General features: G+C 33.7%; 3 protein-coding genes and 1 pseudogene across 3 annotated transcripts; 1 reads left to right on the forward strand and 3 right to left on the reverse strand.

Moving 5' to 3' along the window:
* Window positions 1-470: 470 nt before the first annotated feature.
* LOC128172757 (uncharacterized) lies at window positions 471-3,683 on the reverse strand. The gene is made up of 5 exons (XM_052838511.1): window positions 3,595-3,683; window positions 3,416-3,478; window positions 1,709-1,766; window positions 1,137-1,199; window positions 471-696 (listed from the first exon to the last, which is right to left on the reverse strand). Exons 1-5 carry the CDS (start codon window positions 3,665-3,667, stop codon window positions 471-473), a joined length of 483 nt encoding a protein of 160 aa, XP_052694471.1. The 5' UTR covers window positions 3,668-3,683.
* Window positions 3,684-3,873: 190 nt separating this feature from the next.
* On the reverse strand, window positions 3,874-7,280 carry LOC128172782 (uncharacterized). The gene is made up of 4 exons (XM_052838530.1): window positions 6,284-7,280; window positions 5,009-5,120; window positions 4,834-4,914; window positions 3,874-4,034 (listed from the first exon to the last, which is right to left on the reverse strand). The coding sequence occupies exons 1-4, from the start codon at window positions 6,322-6,324 to the stop codon at window positions 3,906-3,908; spliced, it is 363 nt and encodes a 120-aa protein (XP_052694490.1). The 5' UTR covers window positions 6,325-7,280; the 3' UTR covers window positions 3,874-3,905.
* Window positions 7,281-9,985: 2,705 nt separating this feature from the next.
* On the reverse strand, window positions 9,986-11,696 carry LOC128172731 (uncharacterized). Its single transcript, XM_052838486.1, has 5 exons — window positions 11,529-11,696; window positions 11,182-11,325; window positions 10,607-11,099; window positions 10,154-10,282; window positions 9,986-10,047 (listed from the first exon to the last, which is right to left on the reverse strand). The coding sequence occupies exons 1-3, from the start codon at window positions 11,679-11,681 to the stop codon at window positions 10,773-10,775; spliced, it is 624 nt and encodes a 207-aa protein (XP_052694446.1). The 5' UTR covers window positions 11,682-11,696; the 3' UTR covers window positions 9,986-10,047; window positions 10,154-10,282; window positions 10,607-10,772.
* Window positions 11,697-13,900: 2,204 nt separating this feature from the next.
* LOC128174691 (uncharacterized) lies at window positions 13,901-19,211 on the forward strand (annotated as a pseudogene).
* The last annotated feature ends 8,056 nt before the right edge of the window (window positions 19,212-27,267 follow it).

The raw sequence follows: 27,267 nt of genomic DNA on the forward strand, positions 1-27,267 counted from the left end.
AGGCGAAACATTCAAATCCTTGAAGAATGTAGCAGATGGTGAGCTGACTCCTTTCACTGAACTTGCTATTAAATTCTTTAAGGCTTTTCTTTATCTTTTCACTGTTGGAAGACAGCTGTTTGGAAATTCTTTTTGCCATCTCTTGTCCATCTGCCAAAATTACACAAAAGCATTAGATAATAACATGCATGAGAGATTACCTGCACATATTAGTGCAGTCACCCAGTATGCAGTAGTACATATGTAGGGCTAAAGAAAACTATCAAAAGTTAAACAATGTACTAGAAATTTAAACAAACATGGCTACAAATAGACCAAAGGTTTTTACTGTGCAACCTTAGTTTAGTTCTTGAGGATTTAGTTGTAATTATCATTAAAAATAACCGTAATCTCTGTTATTTTGACGAATTGAAAAATTGACAATTTCTTGTTTATGGAAATTAATGAGCAAAATTTTGAGAAACATTAAATCAAGAGTATTCAGTTATAAATATAAGAAAGATAAACAAAATTTTCTTATCAAAGTATTTCTTCAGTAAAGACAGAATGTATTGTCTTTCATTAGCAAACATTTGTAGTTTTTTGAGATGTCCTTGCTTTAGTTTGTTTTTCGCTGATTCGGCTAGCTCTTCTTTCTGGTCATCCAAACTTTGTACATTTATCTGCTTGCCTACTTTCTTCATTTCATTTTCTGTTCTGCAAAAGAATTTTAAAAAGTCAAAAAACCATAACAGAATCAAAAACTATTACAATCAAAAACAAATCCTTTCAATATTTTTTTTTATTATTTTGATAGTTTTCCGTTAGTAATCATTTTCAAAAAGATGCAGATTCTTTATTCTAAATGGATATCTAGGTTTAACAATAAATATTGCAAAATAACATTGAAAATTGAAAAAAATATATTATAAGTTTTTGTCTTCAAACTTGCCTTCATTACTAGGCAAACCTCATTATCTAAAATTTGTTAAACTTAAAGATATCTGAGGATTTGAGACAATAAAAATTACAAACTACAAAGAAAAAGAGGGACTGTCATAATATTGTGACATATCCCTTGTATTCAAGATGTTAGTGTTTGAGCTAATTTTTTTTTTTTGGTTGACATCCATCATACACACACAAATATGACTTACTTTTGAAAATGGTCTTTAAAAAGTACCTTTTCATCCTCAACATTGGAATCAGCTAACATTATCCTGCACAACATAATATTAAAGTTTACATATCAAAAATCATGTGAAATAAAAACAGATGCAGAGAAAATATGTTTTTGTTTAAATACTTCAAATAAGTCAAACTTCATTATCTCAAACTGGATGGGGCAAACAAAAACAATGTCAATACTTCAAATAAGTCAAACTTCATTATCTCAAACTGGATGGGGCAAAGAAAAACAATGTCAATTTTGTTTTTTAAAAATCATTTTAAGAGACTGAAAATATTTACGACTTTGTCGTAAGTTCTTTTGTAAAATAAGTTCAGCCATTACCTGTATACATGTACAAGTACCACATGTATATAGGTAATGGCTATAAATTAATACCACACATGAAACAAAATTTCAGTCTTTACTTCACCATTCTGAATTGCTTGATCTACTACTACAAAACAATTAAACTTGTCTGTTACTTAACAAACAAACAAAAATTAATAATGAAGATTCTAGAAATAACCCTCCATTGGTCTTTCAAGGAGTTCTACTAACCTCTGTGTAGCAATCTGCTTGGAGAGCCAACAGTATCTTTCATCTGGTGTTAAACTGACTGTGAGAAATGGATAATGAATTCAGCATTAACTGGTTATTCACAAGCAACGTGTAAAAAAAATACATGTTTGCTTATACATGTACATACACCAGGCTTGGGGCGAATTACATTGTAAAGTAATGCATTACATTACCATTACTTCATGAATTTGGGCATTAAATTACCATTACTTGATTTTCTTGAAGTAATGCATTGCATTACCATAATATGAGTAAAGTAATGCATTACCATAACCATTACTTTTTTTTAAAGTAAAGCTAATAAAGAGTTTTTGCAAATGTTTCAATATTTGAAACATTTGCAAAAACTCTTTATTAGCTTTATTACAACGCTCTTTAACAAATCTACAGCTTCATGCTCAGTATAAGGTTCAAATTCAATGAATAAACAAGAGTCATTCTGTATTTGAGACATTTGGCATGATACAATATCAGATATGAAATAGAGACACAGGATAACATGCGTAACAAAAAACAATTTATGAAATAATGTTGCGGTTTTTAAAAGCTAAATAAAGATACATCCCCAGATTACACAAATCTTTATAATTTTGGGCACTTAATTTTATTAATTTATAAACAGATGATTTTTCCGAGTTATATTTCTTAATATATTTTAATCGTATTTCTTTTTACGGAGGACACTTTAAAACAAAAGATTGCTGTTGCACTTTACGATCGAAGTTTCAAAGGGTTCATCTTTTAAATGCATCCATCTTCCGGGCTTTACTAAGCTTGGACTAGAAAATACTGTTTGACGATCTTTATCTTCGGATATATTAAGTGCAATAATAGATTAAATACATAAATCTTGTATTTTCTATCAGTCCAAACTAATGTACAGTGTAATTAATATACAAAAGAGAGAGAGAGAGAGAGAGAGAGAGAGAGAGAAAGAGAGAAAATAAGTAAAATTATTTTCAAATGGGTTATAATATTGGAAGTGATATTGATTTTCATCATGGATGGACAGTGCATTCATTTTGCTTTTAAAGGCGCATGTCCGTCTCCTATTCTATTGTGACATAGCGAAGGGAAGGGGATTGGGGTGTTTAGCACTTCTTATAACAATAGATTGTTTTGATACTTAGATTATCCTGGGGGCTTAGTGTGTTGTTGACCCATTTCTTATTAAAGTGCAAACTAATTGGAGTAAATTGTTTAAATGGTTAAAAACTTTTAATAACAACACTCTTAAAAATGTTATAAAATTGTGCTGTTATCTTTAGTAATATAAACAATTCAAAAATGAATTTTAAAAAACCTTTTTTAATAAAACAAGTACAATTAAAACATTTTTTTCTTAATTAGAATTATTTCTTTCTTCTTTAAATATAATTTTAATCAAATTCAATTTCAACTATGCAGTTATTCATCATATTTTTTAAAGTGAACATGCATAAATTTGCATAGTAATGCAAAGTAATGCCATGTAATGCCAGCATTACACTAGATTTTGGAAAGTAATGCATTACATTAGCATTACTTGTAATGCTAACTTTGAGGCATTACACATTACTAGCATTACTTTGAAAACATTACCATTACATTTAGCATTACCCCAAGCCTGATATACACACACCATTGACAAATGCATGTATATCTTTACAAGCTTAATACTCAACAGTATTTACCAGTAAATCTTACCAGAAACTTGTCTTCCACTTCTTGATAACTCTTTCCAGAGTAAAATCCATTCTGCTGCACTGCCTTCAAAAGATAACCATTTTTGGTAAATGTATATGGTTAAGTAAGATCATTGATAGTCTCCCCATGTATTTTCCTCAATATTTCTTTTTATCTATCAAACTTCGTTTACAACATACCATCATGCTTTGCTTCTACAGCAGTGAACACGTCTCTGGTTTCTTGTTGCAATTTTTTGGCTTTCTCAAGCATGGCCTTTTAATCGTTCCCCGAAATATAATTTAAAGTTCAAATTATCAATCAACTAGCAGCATAATCAGTGTGTCAAATTATGAAAACATTTTAATTAATAAATAAATAATGCAGCGCTTCTTTACCAGTACATAATAATCCACCCCCGAATATGAAAATGTTTAAAATAATATCATGTAAAACCAAATATACCTAATTTTTCCTTTATTCTGTTTGAATAATGTTCTAATGCATCCACTTACAAATAGTGTCTGTTTGACACAGTCATTTCTTTTGTGATAGAACTGAATTTTCTGAGGTAGGACCACAATCTCGCGACACCATCATTAAGTCCAGTTCCCTCCACAAACCTTTGACCAAATTCAAGCTAAAAAAAGGTTTGTTAAGATTTACTTTCTGCTTTTTAAAACAAAGTCAAATCTGGAAACCAACGCCTTTAAATTTAATTTGGAGACAAATCTCTAAAGCAGAAATTATGCAGAATTCAGTAGGGTTAATCCTTTCTTAATATATACACTATCAGAAGTAACGGATCATCGACACATTTTGAGAATTAATACGCAAATACTTCTGAACTTTGCAATCTCGAACACTGATATCTCAAATACCATTGTCAAAATGATTAAGAAGTTTAAATTCCTTCTTCTTTAAGTATTTTAACCTTAATATCTTGAATCCTTGGATATCTCTGAGTTTTTTCTCAGTACCTTGATTTCAATATAACGAGGTTTGACTGTATATTTTTTTCTGACTAGTTTCCACTGTAGGTTGGTCTTCATTATAACAAACAAATAAGAGTTTACAAAAGTTTGCAGCTAAAAAATGCTACTTAAAAAGAGGAGTTACAATTACAGTTCTTATTGAATAATATCAATATAATGTACTTCTCAATTTCAAATACCCCATTCACTCCAATAATTGCATATGACTACTAAAGCTAGTGATTTCCAATAAAAAATATCTTTCCAAATACTAAACTTCAATCATATTCTGTCACGTACAATACTATGCAATGTATATAAAAAAAACATACACATATAATTCTTATTTTTAAATTTAATTTCAAAATTGCTGGTAAAGGATTCCAGTATTCTTAATACAGTGTGCTGACTTATTAGATTAAGCCAACAGTGTACTTTGATCCAATAGATTTTAATAGAGCATACCTGGCATGCCATATTATGTGCATAACTGTGAAACACTGGCACAACAAACTTAAAATTTGCCTGTAGGTCTTTGTTTTCTTTCTAGAAACAAAAAAAACAATATAAAGAAAAATGAAATAAGACAGGTAAAAAATAACTCATGAGTTTTCATACTACTTATTTTTATTAACTATACCTGCAAGTGTCTCTGAAGGCTACATGCTATGTCATACATAATAATTCCAGCTCTTTCATCCTGTTCAGAATTGTCAACCAAGTGTTGTAGGAGGTGCACTGAATATGCCAATCTAAAAAAATTTAGTATAATACATGTATAAGCAGACTGTTACTTGTGGCACATTTTAATTATCAACAACTCAGTCAAACCTCATTATCTTGAACTTAAATTACTGTAGAAGCAGAAATATTTGTTGAGGATTTAATTTTGTTATTTTTGTTGACAGTTTAAATCAACGAAATTAAATTTATGACAAATTTTTAACCCAACTATCAATAGACACAGAGTTGATACACAATACATATAAGGAAAATACGATATGTGACAAAATTGAATGCCAATGAAATTATATTTGGTATAATAACAACACAATTTCAACCCAAGGAAAATATATGCTTCTATAGTATTTTTTATGGCGTCGAGCGAAGCTCGAAAGCCATCTAGGGATCGTACGTCCGGAATTTACATTTTTAGGAGCCAAACAACTCAAATGAGTGCAAAGTTTTCGTATGTGTTCGAAGAAAAATAGATGACATACTTCAATTTCGAGCAGAACTGTACGTCAACAAAACAAGTTTGCAGATTCGAAATGGTTGCCGTCTTTAAAAATGTTCACATTTTATTGAAAACAATATGTCTCGGTTTCAGCGGATGAATACACTAGCACCGAGACACATGCGATAGCTGGGCTTACATACTCAATTTGGTTATGAAATGTTCTAGCCTGCAAAATAGATTATTTTGATACATATCGAAAATTGACAATGCACAAATGTTTGATCTTGTAGAATCAAAACTTCCTAATCGAGCGATAAGTACATCTACAACCAAAAGTTATTTTAAACCAACTACTGAACTACTTTCACTTTGTAAACAACGTGAATGGGTGCTTTCCTTTATCTACCCCTGATCTTTTCGGCCCGTGTCATTTGGAACCTTGTGAATTTTAGATGAAATTGATAATAAGAGACAGAGTGGTTATCAGCAGTATACAATATGTAGAATTAAACACAATAATAATTTTAATATTTATTTTCATAAAAATAGAGAAAAAAAATCTAAAAAAATTTTTAACTCTAAGATATTTCTATAAACTTAAATTTTTAATTGAAATTCCAAACTTTTTAAGAATTAGGTGAGCAAATTTGTAAAAAAAACATGCATAATATACGAGGAAGGGGTCAGGAAAAATATATGTACAAAAATAAATTACACAGGAAAAAATGGTCCTACATGCACAACTTCAGTCTGTTCACAGGTCTTCTAATTCTCATTGACCTTCTATGAGGAGCAGCTGAGGTGGTTGAGGGGGGCGTTGTCGTGGGGGAGCGTTGTATGGGTAGTTCCCTAATGTATTGGTGTAGAGCTGCAGCAGGTATTGGCCTCTCTTCATACGCGACACACTCTTTCTACACAGATTCTGTGTACTTCACATGTACAAAAAAACCATAAAGTGGGTGAAACATTGTGTATCAAACATACATGTTTTGCAGCAGTAAAATAAAAATCTGCAAAATTACAGATACTGTGAACTTCACATGTACATAAAAAACCATAAAGTTTAATATTCATTGTGTAAAAAAAAAAATCTGCTAAGATATTGTGTACTTCACATGTACAAAAAAAAGAATATTAAGCTGTCAAAATATGTACTTTGCATCTATTAAAGCATCATTTGCATAAAAGAAAAAGTCAAATGCTGTTGCGTCTCTCAAAAAAAAAATGACTTGACATAAGATTACACCTATAATTGTTAATTTACAAAGCAAGTTTCTTGGCCATTTGCTATCTGGTACGCTTAGCAATAGTCCCTTCAGGGGTATCCAATGGCTTAGTAGAACAATCAGTACTGGGTGTGGGGGTGTGGCAGTGCTGCTGCTAGGAGTGGTGTAGAAGGAGGGTGGACTATGTAGCTGTACTACCAAATCGGCTGGTTGGGGGGTTAATGTTGGCTGTGGTGTAGCAGATGCCTGGGGTACAACAGGGTTATCCTCAGTATCCTGTGGTGTTGGTTGTGGTGTAGCAGATGTCTGGGGTACATCGAATGTATCCTGGGTATCCTCATGTGTTGCAGCTATACATAGGTCGCAGCGAGAGTCCTTTCCTAACTTGCGTAGTAGCCACCTTCTTATAGTCAGCAATATGATGATTAGGGTACTGAGAACACATCATGCAAGCATTCATATCAAAATATAAAATAAATACTTCTGCAAAACTTTTAAACTCTGTCAAACATTACATAGTCGTGATCATTATCATCATCAAATGTTGATATGTATGCATGTATTGTTTTCCACTCTATTTCAGACTTTTTGTAGGTAATCTACCTTTTCTATTTATAATGTGCTGTCTCGATTTCTTTGTGTAAATCTTAGTTTCTTAAGTTTATCTTTGATTAAAATTAACATGCAAGCACAAATACAAAAACTAAACTAGAAGACTAATTGTTCTCGAACAATTAGAGGTCTTTCCACGTGCCTAAATCAAAGTTTGATATATTAATTAACTGAAATGTGTTTCAAGCAAATGAATGAATTTTTTGTTTTACATGTTGCTCAAAATGATTTAAATAATAGGTAAAAAATGAAATGAAATCTGCATGTTGTTTATTGTGTTTAATAGGGTGAAAACACGAAGTATCTTCTATACTTATAAATTAAGACATTTTGCCAATAAGCTAAAGCATGCCTGTACCAGAGTAACTGCTTACACATTTGGTATTTCAACACAAGAAATATGATGTCCGTAAGCTATAATTGAAGTTTACCTGATAAGTAGTTATTGCAAACTTAATTAAAAACCTACTTTCAATTTCGATAAACCAGCCCGAAATAGCAAAAATGAGAGTTAGGTGGTGGACACGCTTTGGTGGATCCAAGTCAGTGGAAATCTGAATTGAAATACATGCTTACAATTAAATGATATTGTATGATTACGCAAAGAGTGAATATCTTTACTGGGAACTTACTTGCAGTATACATAGAAGTTAAGATTCGACAAATGTTGGATAAATAAAACAAGGCAATTCTTTTCTTGAATGTGCGATTTTAGTTTTGATGGATAGAACGCTTGCGAAGCACGACCTCTGGCGAGAGAATGGAATAGAACTTTCCAGAACGGAGTAACCAAGAACGCGGTTTGACTAATGAACGTCATGGCAAATACTCTGTATAAACAATTCATCAAGCATTACCGGCAGATACATGTACCTTAGATAGGTCATCTTTGGTTAATACAAAAAAGCTACTATACAAAGTGGAACAATTTGATGCGATTTTAATTTTGGTGGAAAGAACTTTCAAGAACGGGGTGCCTTGGAACGCGGGTAGACTAATTAACGTCAAGGCGGAAGATGTAGGGCGAGTTAGCCATCGGACAGATACTTTGGATCTGACAACTTTGGTTTAAAATAACGTAATAAAGATGCGTACGCTAGCGATTTTTTAATTTCATATATTTTACAGCACGACAGGTTGGTAGAGTAGTAAACATTATACATTAATTTGTAAATCATGAACAGTCTATTCTGCAGTATGAATGATGTATGCATAAAACGGGGAAGTTGAATTGGGGGAGGGGGTGGCCTCCTCCCAAGTTTTTTTTATTCACAACAGGTATATTTTTTACTGAAATTCTGTTTTGGGAGAATGGTAAAAACAATAGTAAAATTTGACTTAAAGAACAAAATTAAGAGATACGACGCACTAAATACCCACTTACGTGTTTGAAATAAAATAAAAATGTTTGTTATTTTTTGTTTCCAGTTAGCTGCAAGACTTCTCTTAATATTCAGCCATGCAGTTTTGTTTTTATTTCAATTTAAAAGAATAGGCTAAGAAAGCAATTAAGAAAAATTTCGGATAAAGCATGTACAACAATGAACAACCCCCCCCCCCCCCCCCCCCCAAGGTTCATCATTATAAGCATTGTATCATATTTTTGTGTAACGTGTTAATTCCCGCACTTGCGCGGGATATCATCTAGTTTCATAAAAATGTCTAAAAACATCCGCAATTTAAGTCGACCACCATAACTTTTGATATATACATTTCTTCCTAATATTCACTTTTTTATTCAGAATGAAATATATTTTTTTCTTTAAACTACACGAGCGCAGTTACGTACATTTTGCTATGTATTTTGTCGTTTGCAATTTACGGCATACACAAATGCAATAGTTTTGGGCCAGAACTATCTCAGTTTTTATGTGCCATAAATTGCAAGCGTTTAGCGTAGGAGGAATTATAGCCACAAGGCATGTCAACGCGGATTTTACCGAAGAGCTACAGATCGGCAGCTAATGGCGCACCTTTTATTGACCAGTCTAACAGAATGTATAGTTTCATATCTCTTGCAACTTGACAAGTTGAGAATTCAGATGTTTGGTTGAACAGTACATATATCTTTGTAAAAGTCATGCAACAATTTAAATTGGAACTGTAGACTTTTCAAAAACATTCAACCTTTACTATATCCATGATCGTAAAAAAGGTCTTATGTTACCATGTTGGTTTAACAAATATTAAACGCCAATTGTAAGCTAGTTTTCCCCGAATAGTGTACAAATAATTCCTTCATTCTTGCAAAACAATGAAAATGTTTCATGGCGAAACGATGCATTCTCAAATTCATCAAAATAAAATATAATTCAGGTTCTTTCATTTTTTTAAATTTTGAAATACATAAATAGTCTCTTCTCACTCATTCATTTCATACATACATTTTAAAGTACCCTGATCTTAGTATGCAAATTTATTATGAACTTATTTAACTGAAACGTAAAATGAAAGGATAAACATTAACAAAATAGGGGAAACAGTATGAAAAAACACCAAATATCTGAATAAAAAATATTGTCCAAAATGATTTTGCATGTTTTGTTTTTAAAGTAACTGAACTTAAAGTACCGACCCCCCCCCCCACCCCACCCCACTCCTTTGGATCAAGGTACTTTAATGACTCTCACAGTTTCTCACATTTTGGCCTTCTTCACATCTCTGAAAAGAAAAAATAAGATTATTAGAAATTCATTTACAAATTGATAAAGCAGGCGAAATATCACATAGCTTTATAAAATGATTAAAGATAATAAATTTGACTTACATTTCACAAATTTCTCCATTTCTTTTCAGTCCGGTAACCTTTACCGGACTGAATTGTCTGCCTGGAAAAATCTTAGCAAGGTTGTCCTTCGATATTGTCAGCATCATATCGTTAATCTCAATGAGATTGCTGCAATGATTAATTCATAAATATCAGTTGGATAGAACATGGATGTAGACAATTGGGTTATGTTTATTGGGTTTTTTGCCTTGTTAAATGAAATCAAATCATTTAAATGTGATATTTTTAAAAACTCTCTTTTAAAATCATTTTAATACCTTACTTTGACAAACGTAAAAAGGTGGCATGGCAAGGAAAATTATGTTAGAAAGAAATTAAAACAATAAATATAATCAATGTAATAAACATCAGCAATAGTTTTAGAACGGAAGATGCATTTAAAAAAAATAAAACGAAAGGCAAAACCTTTCTAAGAGAAAAAGAAAGTAGTACCTGGCAAAGGACACAGACTCGACCACCCCCTCAAATGTTTCCTGGAGTTCTGTGCATTCATATGGCTGCAATTGTTAATCAATATCAATCAATATTAGAGTCTGATGAGGCATCAAAATAGCATCTTCATATGAAGAAATTCGTTGACAATATTTCAATATTTTACTTAAACTAAATAGAATTCATTTAATTTTGAAGCAATACTTTTGTCTCTATGTATAGATATTACAATGACTTTTTTGATAGCAAAAACAATTGTGACGAGACAGTGTATGCATTTTATCTCGAACTTTGTCAGAGGGGTGGACGAGTAGCACCTCTGCTTATTGAAGTCGTTACTGGGGACTATATTTCGGACAATATACATGTCCCCAGCAACGACTTCCAGGTCTGTCTCCTTACCCCAGAGGGTAAGGAGAGCAGACCGACCGTCCATGGACAGCTGCACCTCCCTTCTTTGCGAACCGGTGGACACCACTCCCGTCTCACCAATCTAAATTTAAAATCAATTATTAGAATAGTACTCACTTGTACATACTCAAACAGACATCGACGCAAATGATATTTACACTTACGCTTTTTACTTGGACCGGGCCAAGCGACAGTCGTGTGCTGTTAGCAAATGACGATGCGTCAGCCATGTTGTAGGTTGTAGGATTAAAAAAATAATTTCTGATTTGTTTTTCCTCCTTGGTCAGTTCGAATGAGGTGTCCATTATCTATAAAATATATTTAAATCACTATTCAATATTCCTATTATTTTCGTTGATATACATCCTCTCGTCGTGTGTGTGTGTGTGTGTGTGTGTGTGTGTGTATTTGAGCGTTTGTGTGTGTTTGCCATTATTTTGTTGTTGTATTATAACTGTTAAAATATTTTTGAAGAAAAAGGGATGCAATTTCGTAAAATGAAAATACTTACGACCGAGTCCGCCTTGAGCTCAATGCCAAATGTGGGGTGGCTAGTGGCATTCAGAATTTTGTATTTCTTTCCAGGAATTAAACTTTCAATGGTAGATTTTTTGAAGCTGGAAACATTTCGCACAGCCCTCTCCCCCTGAACAATCGCTGGCATATAATACTTGATGCTCCGGCCAGATGAGTCGAAACGGCTCTTAATTGTTCTCATCGTAAATTGATGTACAGTGCTGCTATCCTGAAAGTTGACAAGGACATGTACACTCTGAGATTCTGAAATTAAAGAAAAATACTATGAATAAATATCTAGAGAAACGAATGAATATATGCATCTATTGACACAATTTAAATGTAAATTGTACGTCCTGAGGCAAAAAAAGAAAGCACAACAACAACAACAACAAACACGGTGTAGTAAAATACTGATGATACATATATTATAGAATGAGAGAGAAAAGCAGGGAATACTTCATTAAATAAATCTGCAAAGTCACATGACTCAGTGTGAATACACACCAGAAACTCACTACAGTGTGTATTTCTTCCTTATTTACCCGAAAGTCAATACATCTAGCTAGTCATGTAATCGACTGAAGATTCAAAGGAAATTTACCACATAAACCATTTATTACTGAACACACACACACACACACACACACACACACACACACACACACAGAGAGAGAGAGAGAGAGAGAGAGAGAGAGAGATCTAATAACTTCAGCAAGCTGCAAGACGAATTATTCTAATACATGAATAAACTCCATCCTCTAGATCAACTCCTTAACATTTGCCTCAGGCTAATCTAATCAATTCATCATGGTATACTCAAGATGCATATATTGTCAAATTTGTGGAGATCAATATATATTAAGAGAATTCTGGATAAATAAGATTGAACTGCATTTCACACTTTTCTCCACGTATGCACGTTTTCTATTTAAACTACATTATATTTAGCACTAAACCCTACTTCGATACAAAGACTCTTATGTTAATTACATTATATATAATTCAATTGTGTAAATTCATTCCACATTTTATGTTATAAGTATTGTAATTTGAAACATATACGAGTAATATATCTTGTCAAAGGACATGCACAGTCTAGTACCATTGCAATTTGTATGCTTTTATTAACTGTTTTGCCTATAAAAGACTTTACACATTCACTGTATGACTTATATAATTAGGATTTCTTGCTGATTTTTACGCACCCTATCAAGACTGAATTTATAAGAAAATCTAATTGAATTGAAAAGTCTTCATGTGTGTTTCATTTCTTTAAAAACATATACTGTTTAAATTAAATCAATTCCTATTTGCCACCTGCTTTGTAAAATCTAGACCTGTAGACTTTGAACACTTCTTCAAACATAAATCAACTACAGAATCTTAATCATAATTCATTTTATTTAAGGATCAAACAACTTTTGAGCTAAAATTTAAAAGTGTTTTAATTTTCGAGGGAGGGTCCGAACACCCCTGTGCTCCTCTATATTGTTGCCTGCTGTCAAATGTGTGTAATGAAGCTTGTCGTACATCTAAAACTGCTTGGTTTTAGGTTTCATGTGAAGTTTTTAAAACAATAAAATCATATGCAAATCAAATAGGGTTTATACAGATCTGCAACTTGATTTGATCAATACTTACATGTATCAGCCAATTTTCATCAGATTGTGATGGTCTGCCTTGGATAACTGCATGCACTTAGATGTTTTGTAGAGATTATTCATGAGCATGACCTTGTCAAAATTTTAAGGCATGGTATTATTGACTGTTTTCATATTTGAAAATACCACACCTTATTCATTAGTTAGTCAGCTGTTCTAACTTAGTATTAAATGTTTCCTGTGTACAATAAAGAATGTGACCAGTATTAGTATAATAATCAAGTATTAATAGTGTTGACCCCCTCGCTTATGTACCAGGGTTCTTCGATTGCACACATGGACACGTATCGTAGAGCATCGGCAGAGGTTGAAATGTACATGTACAGTTTAGTTCTGAAGATTAAAGAAAACAATACAAATATAGAAAACGGACTGAAAGGGGTTTTTAAAGTGTTTTTCCACAAATACTCATGCCCTGACTAATAGAACGCTAAACATGTTAAAAAAAATAATAAGCTCTCGATTTACTTACTTTCTCCGGTCCAATCCTCATAATACAGGCTTTTTTAATGGTCCATGCGTGTGTAAATCTCTGATTCACTATCAATAGTTTCTAAATTGAAGAAAAGACACATCAATAAACAGCCTTAAAAATTCTTTGGGAATAGACAGAAAATAAAAACATGATTTATAAAACACACCTTTGTCAGCGAAATCAATTTCATCAAAGTCTTTTCCTTTGAATTTTTCAATGGTCCCATTATTGATTCCATGTAATATTTTAGAGACTTTGGCAACTTCTAGTGTACTCTCGGGTAAACGGTAGAACTCCCTATGCACCCTAATATCATGTCCTTGAAATGTGGCAAGAATATCTTGCGAAGTTTCACTAAAGTTCAAGACCTGAGCTAGTGTCGCAAGTTGTTTTCGGAGTTTTGTTGAAGTAATTGCACTAGGGTTCTAGAGCTGAGCTAAGTTACAAAACTTTCGAATACAGTCTGTGCCTCTATATGGTTTGGATATCCCTGGCCTTGAAAACAGATATGGTTGCGTGACACCAGCTTCTTCTCTAGCTTCCAGAAGAATGTCAATAAACCTCTTCATTTCTTCTGTAAAAAGTACTGGCACTTTTCTCCCCCTCTTTCCCTTAATCTCTACTCGTAAATGGGATTTACATAACGTTTTCTCAAACTCGTTGAGGGTACTCAAAATAATAGGATCTGTTTCTCCACTACCCTTCAACGCATCATTATAGGCTGACACAGTCATTCTCTCTGCTTCTCCACTACGTCGCCGATTATATAGAATGACTTGTGCCAAACAAAGCTATAGTCCCCTCCGGTGAAAACCGGTAGAGGGCTAATAATAAGCTTGCACATCCAATATTGAAGCTATGCCTATCTTGACCATTCCTTTTTTAGTTCATTCTTCCACCCGATATAAAACAGAATTTCATTGGTTTAACTACTTCCCAATTCGATTTCTTAACTGTAATGATGTATTTGTTGATTCTGCTTGCATTTCCTTTAGGAGCTTTGACTGCGTGTATAAAAAAAAACACCACACTGACATGTATGGACTTCAGAGATTTAGCAAGCAGGACCTGGAGAGACGTCGAAATTTTCAGGATCAACAAACTGAGCTCCGGAGTAAACTTGAAGAAATTCAAGGTCATGCACTCCCTCTTAAGATGCGATGACATCATTGGTCAGAGGGGGTCACAGAAAAGCTTGAGGATGAAGTTTTCTCTGTAAGTATCGTGTATTATTAAAGTCTTCCGTCTTCAGCGGAAGACCTTACTGTTTTTCTACGCGTTCTCATTCTTCTATATTATTATTTTTTTTCTTGGTAGTCACCCTTCATTTCTCAGCCATTTCTCAATCGATTTTAATGATTTTTACAGGGATGATGTCTAAGGTGAATATCTCTTTGCATCTTACTTCCTGTCTGAAAATTCACTTCCGTTTCTGAATTATCTCCCTTTTTCATGTATTTTGGAACATGATATTGTCCACGCATCTCCTCAAAAACTGTTATAGTTAGGGACTTGAAATTTATATGCAAGATAGAGTGGTTATGGTAGATTTGCTTGCTTGTTTAAATTTGACCAGAAGTCATCATCCTTGAAGCTCGCCCGGAACTGAAAATGTTGATGTTAAAATTTTTTGACAATTTTTACGAAATTTGAGATTTGATCACGAATATCTTTCTTCTAATCAATATTTTTGCTAACACATGTAGAGCATCAAAAATTTATCTATAAAAGATCTTTCAACTGACACCAAGCAAAAGGGGCTGACCCCTCACATTGGGGGCCAAGAGGGGTCTTAAGTCTTATATCTATATCTCTTTAATGAAAAATATTTTGTCATGTATTATAGAAGCAATAATGTTTATCTTCCAGTTATCTACCTATATTTGTTAAAAGTTTTCTGATATGTTACATAATTTGGATTTTAAAGGGGCTAGAAGTCCAATATTTTGATCATTTATTTCTTAAAAAGGAGAAATATTTTGAAATGCATTATAGAAGAGAAGATACTCAGAATAATTTTCGTAATAATAATAATATTTAACCACCAAAATTTCGTTTAATGGTCCTTATAAGGAGATAAAGGGTTGGTCCCTAAAACAATCTTTCCCTAATATCTCAAAAACAGTAACAAATTTCTAAACACTTGTTGAACAAAATGTGTTTAATATTAAGGGACCTTTCATTGATATCAAGAAAAAGGGGCTAGCCCCTCAAATTACATGATAAGAGGGATGTAAATGTTTCAATCAAAGCTCTTATATATATATATCAGAAACAAAACAAGGGCGAGAAGTCCAATACATGTATGATTTATTTGTAAAAGAAAAAGAGGATATAGAAATTGAAGAAAAGAGTCTGTTTAAAATTAAAGGATTTTTCATTCTATTTCCAAATCATGTTTAGCTGGTAAATAGCAGAATAAAGGTCAAGCATGTATCTCAAACTCTAGTGATATTGGGAATTTAGTATTTTCCGTTTAATATAGAAGTCACCGACCACCACCCCCCCCCCCCCCACCTCTCATAAAATCATTTAGTTTTTCTGGCCCGATTTTACTTGATCTTTGATCTCGGACCTTTAATTTCAACTTAGTACCATTCTAGATTACCGTACTAATTACCAGACCAATTCGTTCATTATTAACAGAGTTATGAACTTTTTGGCATTTGAGTTTTAATTTTCGTGTTTGACATGTACTGTAGAAAAAAGTTCTAACTCCCGAGCCCTTCACTCAATCCTCATGAAATTTTGTGTAAATGTACCTCGGACCTCATTCTGTTTTTCTGCCAAATTTGCAGCAGGTTGAACAATTAAGAAGAAATTTCCGATATCAAGCCGCGAGTATAGCCTGTATGGGGACTTAAAATTTACACAGTGCAAGGGATGTAAGCAGCCGCGTAATATTTCTGTTGCATGTATATTTCTTGTTTTCCGTTTAGTCTGTATCTACGATAGCGTGTGAACTACTTATGAATGTTAGAACTGTGGAAATTACGGTCATCAATTTTTTTTATGAATAAATTTACGTGTTACTGATTTCGTTATTTCTACATTTATAAGAATTTTATCAATCCTGTTGATATAAAACAGGCAAACATAATAGTAAACGACACAAACAAATCTCTACTCTGAAATACATGTGTAAAATGCATCAGTCATTGTTTTAGGACTTCCCCTAATTGTCGTTAACCGAATCCGAAATCCACACCTCAAAATTCTACTTTCGATTTATTTACGACGAAAATCAAGCTCGGTCCTTTTCACCCCCCTCCAGACACAAACACGCATTAATATTTCAAATGACCTCGCACTGTTACCAAACCTGAGTAGTGAGACATCTTACACGTTGTTTATCATCTCATACAAAAATTCAGCTCCTGTCCCGGGCGGAAACGCCCCAAATTCAAAGAGAAAATCGGGAATTATTTCGCGTCAGCCATGTTTTGACGCGAACCTTCGATGATGAAATATAGACTGGCAATGCCTGTCTGATATGCGCGATATATATTTCGTATGATAGAGACAGAGGACCAGTCTGTTATGACACCTGCATAGGCTGTCGCTGTGTGTTCGAATCTCGCCGGAGCCAAGATTTGTTCTTTCTCTCTATTTCCTTCTCTCCATTTTTTTTTGACTGTCTAACTAAGATATTCAAAATAAAGGGGTTGTTGGACTGAAGTACACGTTGAAAACACTCGTACATTAAGATTTAGACAAAAACATTCTTTAATTATTAGGGTCTTCCGTCTTCAGCGGAAGACCCTTCTATTATTCTATTGTTTCTTTTTCACTTTTCTTATTATTAAGGTCTTCCGTTTCCAACGGAAAACATTATTGTTATTGCTTTGTTCCTTTTTCCCTATTCTTCTATATAATTATTTTTTTTATTACCAATTTTGTGCACGCAAGATCTCGAAAACTACTCAATTGATTTTTATGAAACTTGTCGATCTTATAGATGACGATGTGAAGCGTGTTGCAAATTTTTTTTATTGATGACGTCACTTCAGGTTTTGAGATATAGTCGTTTTGTTGATTTTCAGAGAGGTATTTTGTCGGCAGTACTCCTTTTAAACTATAGCAGATATACACTTGAAATTTTCAGTGATGGAAGACGGAAGATTGAAATTGTGCATGAAGGTTTAAAATCATTTCGATCGCAAAAAGCGCCGAAGCTCGCCTGGACCCAAATATTGAGATTTAACAAATATCATAATTTTTTCTGGTTTTCTTTGTATATCTCTTTTCTGAATAATATTTTGTTAAAACATATGTTAATTTTTTTTTTATATTTATAAGACCTTTTATTTGATATCAAGACAAAGGGGCTGGCCCCTCAAATTAGGGGACCAAAGGGCTCTCAAGTCTTTCATCTTTAGTCCCTTTACTGAGATATATTTTGTGAAAGATTATAGAAGCAAATATGTTTATCTTACAGTTATGTATCCAAGCAGTGTCATGATTTTATAATGTGATACGTAATTAAGGTTTTTAAGAGTTCAAAATTCAAAACTTTGATCACCGATATCTCAGAAAGGAAAAATATTTTGAAATGCAGTATAGAAGAAAAGATACTCAAAATGATCTACTAAAGACTAAGAATATGGATTCTTCAAAATTTCGTTAAACGACCCCTATAAGGAGATAAGGGATCGGCCCCTTAAACGCTCTTTCTGAGATATCTCAAGAATGGTAACAAATTTCTATACACTTGTTGAACAAAATATCTTTAAAAGTAAATGACTTTTCATTTGATACGAGGAAAAAGAGGCTGCACCTCGAATTAGAGATCTAAATGTTTTCAACCAAAGCTCATACATCTAAAACAAAAAAGTATCTGGCCCTTAGAATGTAGACCTTTGTCTTATATTTTTAATCACGTTTAGCCGTTAAATAGCAAAACCAAGGTCGTACATGTATTTCATGTTCTAAAACACACGGAAGACCTCCTCGTTGCTCGCAACGAGATCGTGTCTAGTTATTATTATCATCACTTTTTTTACCGACAATAAATAGTTATATTTTTTTCTTTCTTACTTTCAGATGTCCAGTACAGTATCTAAAGAAGTCGAGAGAAACACGAGGTCACAGTCAGAAGTGGAGACGAGAGATGCCATTTATGGTATTATTACTGGAGGTATGCATTAAGTAGTTCATTAAGATATAATTATATAATTACAACGCATATTTATTCATACCAATTAAATGTAATGGATAATTCTATGATATCTATTTTAAATAAGGGGTCATCATTATTGTTCTTGTCTTCGGATTGATTGCTTTTCTTGTATTACAAAGAACCTCGTCAAAATGATGTTGAAATTATAAGTTGAGACAGCATCTGTGACTGTATAGTGTATGAACGTCAGAAAATGGCCTTGTGATTTAGAGTGATTGTTACAGGCATTTTGGTGTTGGTGATCCAGTGTGTCGCGTATGGAGAGAGGCCATAACTACTGCAGCTCTACACTAAAACATTAGGGAACTACCCATTCAACGACCCCTTCTCAACCACCTGCTTTTTTTAGAAGGTCAATGAGAATTAGAAGACCTGTGCACGGACTGCAATTGTAGGACCATTTTTTCCTGTGTATATTTTTTGTACATATATTTTTAATGGCCCCTCCTCGTATATTGTGTATAATTATTAACTATTTCTTTTTCTTTGATTTTTTTTCCAATTCTTTTGCAATATTGGTTTTTCTGAGTTATGTATGAAAAAAATTCCCCCAAAATTGTGTATTTTAAGAAATGTGAAATTGTGAATTTTTGGGGTTTTTTTAATCTTAAATTGGATTTTTTTTCCCTGTAAGTATTATTTTTTTTTGTACAAAACTACTTTTTGTAAATATTACTGTTTAAAAATATAGTCAAGGAATAAACTTAACACTCATTTTATGGTATTGCTTAAAACCATAGAGATGTATCGCAAATGGCTTGCTTAGTCCTCAATATTTCTTGGTCAAAGCAAAGCTATCGTTGAAGCTTATCAAGAGTGTATGCTAAACACATTTGAGTACTTGGTGGTCGATTTATCTCCCAATGCAGAGGAAGACTATCGAATGCGCACTAATATTTTCTAAGATCAATAATAGTAAGGTCTTCTGCTTCCGAGCGGAAGACCTTAATAATAAGAAACAGTACTAAAACATTAAGGTCTTTCGTTGGAAACGGAAGACCTTGGTAATATGCTGTATATATCTACTTTATGGGGCCCCCTCTTTACACAATGAATAATGTGAAATCTACATCATTTTTGATAGTGTTTCAGACACGAGTAAATAAAAACGACACCGTAAAAACAGTTTCCATAGTTCAGACACATTTCTGTTACGGGGATAAAGGAATTATAGCTATTCCCAAGAAAATATTACAGCGGAAAATTATCCTGGTTTCTAGCAATTTTTGATATTTTTGAATAAAGATGGGAATAATGATGGGCCCAAGTAAATTAGAGTGATGTGCCTAACAATACTGTAACTGATTTATACATGTATAGCTCTTTAACATGTCACGTGACAACATTCATTCCAGTGTATTCATCAATCAAATGTGAGTTAAGTTATTGAAGTCATACGAGCTACGCCAGGTAAACAACAGTCATTTAATTATAATTGAGAAGATACATTTTTTTATGTTTTTAATTTGAAGAATTGGGCGAATTGAAGTACAATTTTCTTTTTCACATCTATAAGATTTTTTTTTCCTCAATAAAATACAATAACAAATTTAAAAAAACCAATAACTAGTAAGTAGTTGAGGAAGAAAATGCACCTATATATCAATTATCAGCTGATATATCAAAGCTTTAAAAAGCAACACGATGAATTGAATGTTTTATATAACTTTATGATTTATCTACCCCTATACAATAGTGAAAAATAACTTCTTTAACAGTACTTGTTGAAAGTTAACATACATGTACATACTGGTAAAGTGAACTATGATAACTTATAAACTAGTCACATCCTTGTTACTAGTCTGAAATATCTGACGTTATCCTGGATTTTTAAACAAATTTGATATTTTGTTTGATATTTTACATTGCAGAAAAACATGCCTGATATAAAAATCATAAAAAGGCAAGTGAAATGTCATATATGTCGAACTACTATGTTATTAACATACTGTTCTTCAATTTGAAATAAGTATTTGGGTGTACATATAACCTTGCCATATCTATGTTACTTACAGTTACATACTGTTCTTCAATTTCTTCGTCTTCACCATGGATATGATCAACATTATCGTCACCATCTCTGTCAAAATCCATATTTATGGCACTGCTACAATACAAAATAGAGTCTAAAGTGCCATCCAAAGCAACATTTTTGTTTCTATAAAACTTGTTTCCAATTGTATCTATCCTAGTAACCGTTCGTATTCTTGAAGCAATAACTAATAATTTCTCCCTTGTGGTAACACATTTTACATGTACTTTAATTTTCAGGTACCGCTCTGCGCATGAGCAAAGCATATCGTGAACAGTCCGTGCTGGAGGTAAACGCGTGGTTTTAATCGGTCCGTGTTGAATTTCTCTAACACTTTTACAATGTCATGTTGTCGTTATTTTATTTTTCAATTGAATGCATATAAAAGTACATGTACAGTTTAGGCAGATACGCTTTAAAAAAAATTCTTACCTGAACTTTTGAAATAAAGAACCGATATTGGTATTCGAAGTAGAAATTTTCCTTTCCGTGCGCTAGGATCCCGTGTGTTGCCAGCAGTTCTTGAACGTCAAGAATGAGTTGTAAAGTACATGTATTCTATTTTATTTCTGAACTCGGGGCATTTCCGAAACCTTTGCGATTTGTTGTATTTTTCATACGCCGGAAATCATTTTCTTTAGTATGCCTTTTGTATAAGCCGATGCGACTCGAACACGTTGACAATCTCAACAAAATCATTCGTGTGTGACCATTTACCTGGGTTACCTGTTTGGCAGATATTAGGGCTATAGAAACTAATATGGCTGACAGTGGCCTGTCGTTTAAATGACTTCAGTAGAGCTTTAAGAAAGCATATAACAGTGACCAATAACATGCAATTATCAAAATTCTTATACCTGAGAATTCATTATTAACAAATTTTACTGTACATGTTACCACTAGAAAAAAAGTGATCAGAATATTTTGCTGAATGTTTGACAATGCACATAAAATTTTAATTACGTGAAAATATGTTAAGGAGAGTGAGCTGGGCATCCTTAGTTGCATGGAAGCAGTATCACAGCAAATTAAATACCTTAAGTCAAAGGGAAAAGCAATGGTGCCACTGATTTAAAAATGCAAGGTATGGAAATCAGCCGTGCAGTAACAAGTTAACTAGCTTCTTTTTGATAAATGTATTGCATAAATTTAATAGCTGAAAATTAGGAAGGGGGTCCTTACCAAAACCCAATCCCCTTTTTAATCCACACATGGAATTTATACATTTCTATATTACATGTATTCCTTCTGTTATGTTGGAAATTATAGGGGGTATACATGTAGCATTACTGCCTAATAGACCAGTGTGTCGTTAGGTCTTTCCATGTGCCAATATTATAAATCCATAAATTTGCAAGATATGTGATTTCTACTCTAGGAATTAATGCAAATAATATTTATCCTGAAAATACACATTTGGGAAAGAAAATTACATGACTGACTTATCTTTATATAACGATATTTCATTATACAGTCTTCCAACATGGTACTGACTGGGGAAAAATCTGAGGCACCAAGGCTTGTTGTTGTCACTAATGGAGATGAATCTGTATCAACTTGTATCTTGGTTGGTGATGGTGTCAGTATGGATGTAGGGCTCAACATAAAGGAAGCGTTGAACATTTTAATCTTTCCGTACTATGCACTAGATCTGACGTATCCTACACAACATCAGTTGGTGGGATTTCTTCAACACGATGTACTTCAGGACAGAAAGAATTACTTCTTCATGTCGACCAGCTACCTCAAGTTTTCCAGAAAGGTTGATGTTGAGCTAGCCAATGAGTAATAAGATTTTTACATGTCCGAAAATAAAGTAGTAAACATTCTTTTCGTTTGTTATCAGAACTGTAGAAAAGACAATTGAAAATTGAATACATGAGTTTTTAAAATTAATAAAAGTTTGAAATGTATATTCCAGTCTCATTTTAGATTTTTCTGTAAAAATATATACAAAATAGCCATCTAAAAAAATATGTATCCCTTGTGAAATTTTTGAGTAAGCCTCAGAACCATTGAATAAATGTGTTAAGTTTTTAAACACCTGAAATTTCATGTCTTTATAACCTTATCGCAAAACATGAGTAACATGTTTAGATTTTGAGCACTTTTGTAAATATGTTAAGAACATGTTAACAAATTTAACACATAACAAATCTCTTACATGGTTGGTGTTTCGAAAAATGTTTCGGAGCTAAACACATTTTTTACAGTGTACGTTTTAAATAGTATTGCTACTGTATTAATGATCAAGTACTTTATTAGTATTCACTCCTTCAACGAAACCCATCTCTGCTTCTGCTACAGGTGTGAAGGGATTAGCGATCAGAGACAATATAATTTACAAGAATGTACATCAAGTTCTCAGTAAGACAACTAAGGAAGCTTCACATTTATTGATTGGACGAAGCAATATACAAACATTATTCTTGTTGCCCACAATCAGTTCTAACAAACAAACATTAAGTGATTAGTTATACATACTTTAGAATGAACTCTTTATTTTAAAAAAGAGTTCATGAAAATAATGTACTAATAAACTACACATATCCTGAAAAAAAAAATTCTGAAGGTAAATGCCTTATTTAATTTGTAGACGCAGAAGACTGCCGAACTCTAGCAGGCATTCCTTTTCTCTTCAAAGAAAAGCAAGAGGACCTCACTTAATTCCAGCTGGATGACTAATGCCCCATCTATATGTTGGCCAAAGACAAGCTGTTGTCAATGGGAGAAGAACAGTTTGCTGTATATGTAGAATGGTGTTAACTGCTAATATGCGAAAATTTCTTCCAGACATTTGTTGTTTTCATGGCTTTATGGACATCATAACTATGCAACCAGTTTTTTCCTCACATGTGTGGGAGTAGAGAAGACGATTTTAGAAAATTTGGCTTTTTTTATATTTGGCCCCATATGTGGCGCCCAGGGGATGGAAGTGCCATGCATTTCACAATTTAGATTACCATAGAGATGCCTCACACCAAAAATAGGTTAAAGATGTAAAATTGTTAACGCACGACGGACAACGACGGACGAAAACAGATAGCAATAGGTCAAATGAGTTAACAGTTGCTGAATGCCTTACCAGAATATATTCTTCTGAGTATTAAGCAATTAAAAAAATGAAGGGACAGAGCAAAAATAAGAGTGCGCATTTCAAAGCCAAAAACTACCGTTGCAGAGGCTCTGGGCAAAAAGGAGCTGGTAAAAACGGGGCAGCCCTCAATGTAGTTGCAAATTAAATTAGAGTACATATATGCAAGATAGGAAATGCATTCTGAATGTGGCCTTAGCTATAGAGACCACTGTCCCACCATTCAACTCTGTCCGAGAACTGCATGCACAATACCTGAGAATGAACCCACTAACTAACAGGAGCAGAACTCCTACAGAATGGTTCATATTGGGAAGACCAGCAAGATATTCAACGCTGCCTACCTGAAGCACAAACAACTGACTGCTTAACGTGCCTTGAATTTAACTTTAAAGCTGAACGACAAAAAGAAGTTTACTGGAAATAGACCCTTAAATGCCTGTACTGCAACTTCTGGTCAGAACAAAATAATATGTAGGAAGAAATGCAGACAGACAGCCGGGGTCCAAAGACTGCTTAAACCAATCATAAGCGTATGGGTAGCCTTAATTGAAAATTCGATAATGGGGACCATCCTACAAGAAATATTCCTGGCCCTCAACTGTCCAGCTCTATCCTACACCGGACTGCAATTCAGTGGGAGAAAGATGGTCCCATGATGGTGGAGATGGTTAAAGAAGGTAAGAAAGTACCTGAAGGACACTCTGGAAACTGCGGATACCCACCCCTTACACCTATACCATTTGAAGGTGACGGCCGCTACAACAATCCACTTTACTGGTATCGGGACAGAAATCCATTCCAGTCTGCACCACAGGGTACTTATACCATATGTGAAAATCTTACCACTGGGAAAAAAAACCATAGGGTCGCTGCAATAAAAACAAGCTTTGTCGTAAGCGTACAAAAATGGGCAAATGCCCATATCATCCAGGAAAATGCTCAGCATCCCTTACCATGGAGTGAACACTTCACCACCGAGGAAATCTGACACCTTTTTTACATGCTAGACCTTCATGCGTAGCAGTGTATAAACACACTGACTTCCCAAATCACTTTCAAAAATTGAAAATTGCGAACAACAGTGTATCACGGATCACTAAGGTTTGTTTTCTCAAAAGGTTTTACACACTTTCTCAATTGTCATTAATTGATGTAAAAAAAGTCATTATTGTTGACTATAGGTTGTACTGTGAAATAAATGATTAAACAGATTGAATTTTATACTTTAGACATCAGCTGTACTATAGTAAAAAAAGTGGTCGATGGTCTGCCTACCTAGTGCGACAGGAAAAGCAGTTCCTATATGTAGCCGATATCTTGAAACTGTCCGTACAGAACAGAATCATCGACACTGTAGGCATGAATAGGCCAGTAACGCTTGGTGTAGAAGATCCAAGACTTGTGTCGGAGACCCTAGCTCCTGTCCCTCTTGAGCTGAAGATCACCCCCCCCTTACACCTTCAATGGAAAAATCTAATTTCTTTAATTTACATTAATAATAAACGTGGTCAATAAACTTTTATATATAAAAGGAAATTAACAGCGTCCTGGCACCCGTGTACTTTCACAGGTGGGTAGTCTTGGGTTTCGATAGGGAGTCCTCCCTACCTCTCCCACCTCCTCGGCCTCAACCTGCTCTTTTGACGTGGAACAACGTAAACAAAACACGGACATAAAACAGGACAACATCTATAAAGGAAAAAATGTGTCCTACATTCCTTTGTTGTTTGGAATGACCTTTGTTGTTCGTGGACGTGTATGATGAGTGGCCCGGTCTTGTAGGTTGGTTATGTAACGACAGAAGTTGTTAACTATGTTCTTGTAGCCCAGTCGTGTTCTTCGCCGTTATGGCTGTGATAGTCTTTCTTTTTTTAGTGGCAAAGGTATAACTGTCTTTTTAAATGTTCTACCCTTGTTACTTTCAATTTTTTTTTTCACTGATGATAGAGTTTCCGAACGCCGATGTAGTTTCTGTTTGTAATCCATGGAGAAAAGTGTCATAGTTGTCGTTATCCTCTCTAGGGCGGTTTAACTCACAATGGAGTTAGGTTCCAAACCAAGATGGGAAGCGGCCCGTCCTTAATCCATGAGAAATACTCTCTTTCCGTTTGGCGAAAAGTAGGCGGGTAGATAAAATGACTTCGGTAGACTTTTGATTTCGTCATTGCCGATGTTCTATCAATATCTGGTAGGTTAATAGACATGTCCAAGTCCTGTATAGCGGCTTCTTGGTTTGAAAGAACCTGGTCTTTCATGATGTCCATGTAGTCACATTCTGACTTGTATCACGGTTGTGCTGTTTTTCCTTTGAAAACTTCTGTTCATTAATTCTTAAAACCCTTATTGCATGTACAATAACTTCCAAAATATACATAAATCCACAGCCACGCTATTAAAATTATTTCCAAAACTGACAGTTACTTTTTAAACTTGCACGAAATCATTCAACAAGCATGGGTCCAACTATGTTTTTATTGGTCGCTTATATTAACAAAACGGCAAATTAATGGTCATTTCCATACATTAAATGCAAAAAAAAAACAACAACAAAAAAAGTTCATAAGATTCAGCTGCGATCGCTGAAAATTGGTCGTTTTACACAAAATATCGAACAAACAAAAACATTTCACACAGCACCTCCTAAGGTTAAGCAGTTGAAAGAAATGTTGCAATTGCTAAATATCGGACGGTTTTGGGATAATTCTTTTAATACAAGTAGTATAGAGTGGGGCTGTTCGTGCTAATTTGAAACGCCAACTAATTTGAGGCGCTGACGATAGATCACGGAAGTGTATTATACCAAGAAAACAAGTTCAGGAAGTCAAAATCGGATATGAATAGATCAATAACACGACTGTTTTAATCCTTTTAACAACTTAATCCGTTGATCAATACATTAATATTAACATATTAAACTAATTTGACAACTAATAATTTTGATAAAGGTCATTTCGATGAATAATTTAAATCACAATTTATAGGGAACAAATTTAATGAAATGTGTCCATATGTATTTGCTGAGAATATGTATTAAGTGTATTAAAGTTGAAGGAAATTAGATATTGTTGTTACAATAGATATGAATTAAAATACGAGGAATCAAATTAAAGATATTTCTTGGCTTATGATATCAGCAGATTGTATCACCATCACCTGTGATGTCATGGAAAATCTCATGACATCACAGGTATTTCCTTGACTAGGACGTCAAACATTATAATCACGTGATGACTGCTATATAAAATACGATGAACCCTATTTTTGATTTATTTACGAGACTGTTAAGC

This window comes from Crassostrea angulata, chromosome 2 (assembly GCF_025612915.1).
Source record: "Crassostrea angulata isolate pt1a10 chromosome 2, ASM2561291v2, whole genome shotgun sequence".
NCBI classification, from domain to species: Eukaryota; Metazoa; Mollusca; class Bivalvia; order Ostreida; family Ostreidae; genus Magallana; species Magallana angulata.